The following is an 8566-nucleotide window of genomic DNA, read 5'->3' on the forward strand; positions in this document are numbered from 1 at the left end:
CTCCAAAATGTTGCTGACTGATTGCATAGAGCAAAAAAACCCCCAAAAGCTAAACAAACAAACAACACCCCCCCCCCCACACACACACACACAAGTCTAGGCATTCCTCACAAATGTCACCACCTTCCATGCCAAGGGCATTTCTCTAACACATACAGAGCAATGTAATTGGGGCACCGGGGGAGGGAGAGGTGGGGAAGAAGGACGGAAAAGAGTAAAATAAACACTGCACTGAATGCACAGTTTTCCTGTGGGAAGAAGATAAGAGTATGAACCAGATGTGACAGATGTTAGTCACACCATTTAATGAGCAACTGAAAGGTGCTAACACAGTGTAGTAGTGAGGGTGGTAGAAGAATCTGAACAAAACTGGCATCTTCCCCTGGCCCTAAAATTGTCTGAAAGAGATCCTGTCATTATAAAAGCAGGAAACAAATAGCTTTGTCTACCATTGCATTGTCTACCATTGCTCTAGTCTGCATCATCTACCATTAATCCAGCTACTGCCATATCCAACACCTTTTCCTGGCAAGCAGTGTCCTGTATAATATACAGCCTTGTACTCAATATAGTATGAGAAAAACTTCAAGTCGTATGAAAAGCCAGTCTGAAAAAAACACCCAAACATTGGGAAAACTATCTTTTCATCTTAGGGATGAAAATCTCTTGAGATCATCCTTTTTTGTGTTTTGCAGCAAACTAGAAATACAGAGATGTGTGAAATGGGAGACTAACAAGAGAAGAAAGGCTATTCAAGCTAGTTGAAAGTCCTTATTAGAGCTGAGCCCATAACAAAAGCCTACATCCATAAGTGCCCCAAACTGGAAAAAAACACATGCAAACATCAAGTTTCTAGTTATTTTATTTAAACCTACACTTAGGATTCACTACTGCCATACCAGAGGCATGAGTTGCATTCCTGGTCCTAGCCCTGTGCACCCTTCACCAGAAAACACATAGGATTGTTGACCAAAAGTCCTCTTCAGAGGTATAACTGACCAGTAAAGCACCTTGTGTCATGGTAACACAAGGCAGAGAAGGAGCAACCAGAGGTTCACTGCTGTAGGAGAGGGGGAAGAGCAACATGGCCAGGGGGACAATGAATGGGAGGGTGAGCCACCTCCCAGCTCTGTTCCAGTGCTTGTGTCCTGCTCACCCATCCGTTGTCACGTTACTGGCTCTCTCAGCCCTTAGTAGGAGGGGAATCACTTTATATTATTCTACAGAACGTTCTGTGGATGAACAAGTGATAAGAATGACCTAGGGAATTTGCCATCCCACAAAACCCTGAGGGAACTCATCAGCTCAGTTAAAAGATATTCCAAGTTTCTGATTGGTTTATTTTCTCCCCCTCCACTCTTGGTCATGCCAGGTGGGGAGTCTTTGAGGCCCTTGACTGCTGCAGGCTGAAAAGTCTCTAACATAGTTCAGTCCAATGCTTTCTGAGTATCCCAAGTGACATCCATCTGTGAGGCCATGGAGATGTCTCTGCTATACACACCTTAGGCTGAGCAGACTGGACTGCAGCTGGAGTGGCCAAACATTGTGGAGGACATGCTGATTGGCCTAGGCCTGCCTTCTGATTTCCGGTTATTTTCTCTCACAGGTGCTGGTCCAAAGAGCTTCTGAATCCTGTCGACTAGATTTCAACCAGGGCTTGAACACATCCCCAGGGGACTCTGAGGGCAGGCAGAACAGGAGCCCAGCCAGCAAGCCACCATGGAGCAGATCCGCTCTTTCTTCCAGTCAATCTGGGATCTTATTCTCACCAAGCACCAGGAGGGCATATTCAACACAGTCTGCCTGGCAGTGCTGGCCGGGCTGCCCTTAATTGTCCTGTTGGTCTTCCTTTTCATCTGTTGTCACTGCTGCTTCTGTAGCCAGAGGGGCAAAAACAGCAGCAATGGAGGTTGCAGCAGCAGCAATGGGCAAGTCCAAGCAGAAAAGAACAAGAAGAGGAAGAAGAAGAAGGATGAAGATGACCTGTGGATCTCAGCTCAGCCCAAGCTGCTCCTGTTGGACAAGAGGCCATCACTGCCAGTCTAATTAATGGGAAAGAGAGAGGACACTCCTCCTCAAGATCCAGCGAGTCCTTCAGGCCATGCACTGTGAGGGGAAGGAGCTACTGCAATGGCTCTTTTACCCTTTAATAATGACTCTAGACTAAATAGGATTTCCAGGCCAAGCCAGACTCTGGCAAGATCACTAAGATGATAAACAGAAGACATAAAGTCGGGCATACGTTTATATGCCAGCAGTGTATACAATGACATACACACACACACATGCAGTGATATACATGCACTTCCATGTATAACCACTCACATACTCATGAGGTCATGGCTATGCAGCTTCACGTGCGTAAAGATGTACATATGCTCACACATAAACATGCCTGCTGTCACGTGCATGCAGATACCCATGCACAAGGTCATGTGCCTTCATGTGTATGACGCACATAAATGTAGTCATGTGTACTAACATGTATACAAGGTGGTATATAAATTCATGCATTCACACATGCACCTAAAATCTAGTACATCTTGAACTCCCCTCTACAAACTGAGGCATGTGTAAAGTACACAGGACAAGCCCACATGCTTGTATGGATAATACATAAGTATCAAATCAGACTAAACTGAAATACCACCCTGGCTTAGAGGTACAAGAGGAGATGAGCATACAATCATATCAGAATGAGAAGAATTCTTCCCCCAAATCCATGGCAAGTAACAGTTTTGCTGCTCCAAAAGATAAATTTTCTATCTATCACAGGACTTTCCTAGCAAATGCAGTAACATGATCCAATCTTATAGACCCCAAGACAGCAAAGCAGAAAATGACGTTGCCAAACAGGACAAAGGCAGGCAAGAACAGAACAGATGTGGCATCATACAGGACTGAAAACTCTACATGGACATTGAGAAGCCTGTTTAAAACTGGTCTTTTAAGAGCTCATCATGCTGGAGTTAAGGTGGCTTCATTTCCATGGTACAGTGAGAGAAGAGACTCCATATGGAAGCATGGCTACAGCATTAATTTATCTAATGACTACTAGAAACAGTTAACTCTTGGACCAAAGGCCCACACTTATCACTGAGATCTACAGAAAACTGGCTCCAGGCAATAACTCAGGGCATGTGCCACTCTCGCATACAGAGACATGCATGTGCATGTCCATGTGTGCACATGCGTGTGTGCGCGCACACACACACACACACACACACATACATACATACACACTGACCCCCTAGCACTCAGCTTCTGGTTTTGGGTGCATTTCATTCTGTCACTGTAAGGGCAGCTGAGTCTACAATAAACCGGGGATGAAGTTAAATGACATGTAATCCACGTATACTTCACTTCTTTGCCCACTAAAGCTTTGGTCCCACACTGCTCACCCCAATGAAAGACTGTCCTCACCAGAACTTCAAGATCTGATAGACTCCCCTTCCTCATGAGTTAAGGCAGCTCACTCCATCCTAGCTAACCTTGTCCCTGTTCCACATAAGCATACTCAGACTGCCAAGCCTATTTCCTAAGGAACCAGCCTGACCTCTCCCTAGTCCACTATTGCAAGATCTGTTGAAGCCTCACTGACATGTTGTGCAAATAGTCGGAGTGTCGGGAAGCCTCACTGTATCTGTTCTTTGCACTAAGGTAATGCAAGAGCCAAACAGTTTCACTCTAAAGGCTCCATTGGGAACTTTTTGTTCTCTTGTTTTTAATCTCCAAAGCGAACTGACCAGGCAGTTCACAGAGAAAGAAAAAATAATACACACCCACCCAGACAAGTGCTGGTAGAGACTGCCAAACTGCAAGCACCAGCATGGCAGGCTCAAAAAGGTACTAGCCTCATCTGCAACAAAACAGGTCTTCCATGCTCCCTCTAGGAAACCATTGCCAGTGGATGGGTGCATGGGAGAGAAGGAAGAGTCGGGGACCTGCTTATGGACCGAGTCTTTTGTTCTGTACCCTCACAGCATGGCCCATTTTGTCCAACTTTGAGATAATGGTGATGTAATATAATCCCATCACTGGGATTGGTGTTCACTTGTGTTGTTGGGATCTCAACCCCAGAGTTCTCACCACTTAGGCCCTTTCAAAGATCTCACTTGAGTTCGGGACAGACATTACATATAAACCAGTTTAAGTGATCAGAAACTAGTTTAAACCTGTAACAGAACAGATGTTCAGTGCACATAAACCAGTTTGAAATGGCTTAAACCAGTTTGAGATAAACCTTGTTGAATGTGGTATCAGACTTAACTGATTTGGCTCAACCCATTTTATGCAATGTCTGTCCCAGTCCCCTTGCTGATTTAAGATAAACCAGACTCCCACAGCATCCCAGCATGCTCCCTGGGATAGGTGAGGCTCTCTGCTACACAGCAGGGCTGGCCCCCTCCCCTCTGCTGCTTGGCTGGAGCTCCAGCAGAGACATGCAGGCACAGCAGGGTCTGCCTGGCTTCCCCCTCCCCTCCTCTCCCCTCCCCCTCACTGCTCAAGCAGGAAATCCCTCCCTCCCATCTCCCACAGCAGGGACCTCAGCCCCACGGACCCTAGGCACGTGGTATGCTAGCTAATGCTGACGTGTGTGTGTGTGTCTCCAATTTCACAGGGACTGGCAGACAGAACATTGACTGCTTAGAGCTGTTTGGAGCTAATCAACAAGTCAGCTGGTAAGCTGTTTAAGAAGAGTTTTAAGTAATGGAGAGAGGCTATTGTTTTGCTGATGGGGTGATAACACTTATCAGCCCCATGCAGACCATATAAAGAATCAGGGAGGGAGATTGAAAAGCTCTGTATCATCAATAGATGTATGCACTGCACTCTCCCCCCCTTGCTTCAGAGTGCTAGCAGGAGGCTGGGGTCTGGCAACACTCCCACCCCTCGAGCAGCAAGCATGGAAAAGCCTGGGATGGTGCAGGCAGACCTCCCTAATCAGAGGTCCTGCTGGGACACCGGCCACGCCCCCTTCAGCTCAGCATTATATAAGGGAAGGGAGGGCTGCTCTAGCACCCCCAGCTTCTAGCCTGAGCTACTGCAGGTATGTGTCAGCATTTCCTCAGTCCAGAGAGAATATCTGTCCAGTTACAAACTGGTTCAGCCTAGCCAGGTTAGACTAACCTGCAAAGATTGAATGAATTCAGGTTCAGGCTTTTTGAATGGCTATCCCTAGCCTTAGTGACATGTCACTTCCTTTTAAAAAAAATGGTGACCCTGCCTCACCCAAAATCAAGCCTAGGGTGAGCTTGACATTTGTGTTTAAAATGCCTTAAGGGAAGCTCAGTCCTAGAGAGAAACAGTCCATGAATAGTTCTAGTGCTCTGGTCCATGTCCCAGTTCCGGCCTGGAGCTAGGCCTATTTAGCAAAAGCATGGGATTTTGCAGTCTTCTTAATCCCCAGGGTAAAACAGGTTTTTCTTCTGAGTGTCCCACTTCCACAGGTAGAAAAACTGCCTACTTATTGGTTGCTACTGCTCAGACACAACAATACTGAAACTCTCTAGAATGTGCTATCATTCTCAGGAATAAGACAGGCAAAATTAAGGGAAAATGTAATCAGAGGTAAAAGTACTTACGAACTAGCAGAGAGGGAGATGTAGGCAGCAGCACCAGATTATAACAAAGCTACTTTAAGGCCACAGTGTTTTTCTCAGCCAAATTGAAAGGCTTCATCTCAGAAAGGCATTCTGGGAAATGTTTTCAGTAAGGTTACTCAAGCCTGCACTTGCAAGGGGTAGCAGGAGTTGGAAAGTCACCTGGGAAATAAATGGTTTTGCCTGCATATCAAACCACAACCTCCAGTCCAAACCCTCCCAAATTTAGGGGAAGTTTGAATCAAAACTTCATGGCTGAACCCTATTTCTATAATGGACTGCATGTAAAAAAAGCCACAACCCCTCACTCCTACATACAATCTTGCTCTAAGAAGCTCAGAACTAGGTTCATGCTTCCTGACTTGGGCTCATCTCTAGCCACTGGCAGCAGAGATCAGGGAGCTGCTAGCAAAACAGGAGACTGAACTGAGGACATCCATAAAGCAAAAGCAACTATAGCTTGAGCTTCAGCAGACTCACACCTACTGTGGAGTGGGCCCAGAAATAATGTTCCACACTGTAACCAGCAGGCTGCACTTGCAGACAGTTGATAAGGCAATGTCTGATACATTGTTACTCACTTCACTGGGATTCCCTGGGCCTTTGGCTCCTTTAGATAACTCTGCTCAGGCACTTACACAAGAGCCTTGTCTGCATTCCACCATCAGCCTTTTTTCTGCACTGTTCATGCAAGAGGAAAACAAATGTTTTCAAAATAAAGGTATTTTTAGAAAACCAAAAATGCCTGTGAGAAGTTCAGTGTCTCTACCACGTATTTGTTTGGGAAAATCTTTTTATATCATCTCCCCAGCCCTAGAGCAGACATTTGTAGACATCAGTAAATAGGAATGTTAAATTCTTACCGGTTGGAAACAGTTGCAGGTCACAGAGGAGTTAGTCTTTGGCAGTTTACTCTAATGATGTCTCTTTATTAATAAATGCAGACAAATGCCACTCACAGGAAAAATAAAAGCCAGCTGGGAAGGAGAAAGGTTAGGCTTCTACCCTAGGTAATTTAAGGTGCACAGAATGTTTTTCTATGCGGGGTTCCTTGGGACAGTGAGGATCTTAATTGTAGCCTGGATTAGATCGTGTGATCAGGGACACTGGGTGCATCTACATGAGATGCTTACTGCGCAGCTGCCTAATGTGCTACTGTGACCGCACAGTAGTGTGCTGGTCACAGTAGCATATTTGCACAGTTTTTGCAGTGTCGTTAGGTGACTGCGCAGTAAGCATCACAAAAAAAAATGCACTGGCACTACTGCGTAGTAACTGTCATTGTATATTTAGTTAGTACAGTCAGTCCTCGACTTACAACGTTTCGAGTTACATGTCGCACTTACAACGTTTATAAATTGACACCCTGTTTCAACCTTCTGATGTCAGTTTTGACTTTACAACACTTGATCTGATGCCAAGCCACGCCAGTGAACAAGTTCGCTGCATCACCCATCTCCCTGGAGAACATCTGTCCAAACTTCCTTGGACATTTTCTTTAAGAAAGCAGACAAGACTCCAGAAAAACCTGCAGCCAAGACTCCTGAGAAGACTCCAGCCAAGAACCCTTCAAAAAGTCCAACCAAGAGCCCTTCAAAACGTCCAGCAAAGTCTCCTCAAAAAATTGCTTCCAAATCAATATTAATGTATTTATATTGTAAATAGCAATCATGTAGCTGTATTACTCATCTATAATTGATCGAGTACAACATTCTGGGTTATTTTTGGTGAAAATAGGGTATCGGGCCTTGGTTCAGGAACCAATCCCTCATTTTTAACATTGTTTACTATGGGAAAATCGGTTCCAAGTTACAACGTTTCAACATAAGACACGGTTTTCAGGAACCAATTGTGTCGCAAGTCTGAGGACTGCCTGCATTTCATTAAGTAAATACTAAACTAAATGCACAGTAACTACTACACATTGATGAACATGTAGATGCACCCACTGAGGATCTAAATTTTGGACTTGGCCACCTACATGGCAGTCATGTGTCTAAATCCCATCTCTGCCTCTCTGGGGACCAGACCTAGGTGCAAATCTGTGGCAATAAGCAGAAAAGGAAGCTTTCACAGCTCTAGCCTGTCCTAACCTCACTTTAAACTAGTACAACCAGACCCTCCCTTTTGATGATGAGGCATTTAACAGAATTTGCAGATTCATTGCAATATGACACGGTTGCACCATAAGTGCTTCTGCTATGGCCTCAAACTTATGACCTCTGAGCTGCCACCATGTGCCTTAGTGGCCACACCACCCTAGCACCCTTCTGTGAAAAGAATTCACTAACTTCCTGAAAACAGCAAAACAGCTGCACTGTTGGAGCTGCACAGCACACGGCATCAAAGATTCCTTTGTGAAAAGTGCTTAGCTCCAAAAGATCTTCTAGTGGGCTATAAACAGATGTCTTATTTGATTGATCCCAGCCAAAATCCTGGGACAAAAGCGAAGCAGCATAGTCCTTTACACACGTAGCCCTTCCAAGCTGTGTTGCTGACAGGCTTGTCCCTGGAAAAAATGACAATTAACTTGAATGAGCCACAATTAGTTTAGTATGTAGCACTGTCCCAGGGAAAAAAAGCATCAGCACATTTTATCTTGTTACTTCACAGGTACTTAAAATGTGACACTGGGTCTGTACTCTGTAGGATCCCAGGACAAAAGGTTTTCTAAAGGTAGAAATGGGACATCTGTTTACACCCACAAAAATCAAATATTTAATGTCCGGATTCCCCGAGTCTGATATGGGCCCAGGTTGCCATCTTCTGGCTATTTTGAAACACTGCACTGTTCTAGTTCATACATTTTCCAGGTGATTAAGGCAAAACCCAAGTTGACTGCCCTTTCTGATGCAAGACTGGGGCTCAAAAGAATCAGCAAAATTAGACTTCTCTCTCTTGAACTGCAGACACTATACCTGACTCTCTTTTTTTTCTCCCAAATTCAGGAACACCAAATAAGC

At 44.9% G+C, this 8566-nt stretch overlaps 1 protein-coding gene across 1 annotated transcript; it reads left to right on the forward strand.

The window, feature by feature from the left end:
* Positions 1-1609: 1609 nt before the first annotated feature.
* On the forward strand, positions 1610-7029 carry KIAA0040 (KIAA0040 ortholog). The gene is made up of 3 exons (XM_014516915.2): positions 1610-3846; positions 4622-4682; positions 6993-7029. Exon 1 carries the CDS (start codon positions 1720-1722, stop codon positions 2044-2046), a length of 327 nt encoding a protein of 108 aa, XP_014372401.1. The 5' UTR covers positions 1610-1719; the 3' UTR covers positions 2047-3846; positions 4622-4682; positions 6993-7029.
* Positions 7030-8566: the final 1537 nt, after the last annotated feature.

Source organism: Alligator sinensis, unplaced genomic scaffold (genome assembly GCF_000455745.1).
Source record: "Alligator sinensis unplaced genomic scaffold, ASM45574v1 scaffold31_1, whole genome shotgun sequence".
NCBI classification, from domain to species: domain Eukaryota; kingdom Metazoa; phylum Chordata; order Crocodylia; family Alligatoridae; genus Alligator; species Alligator sinensis.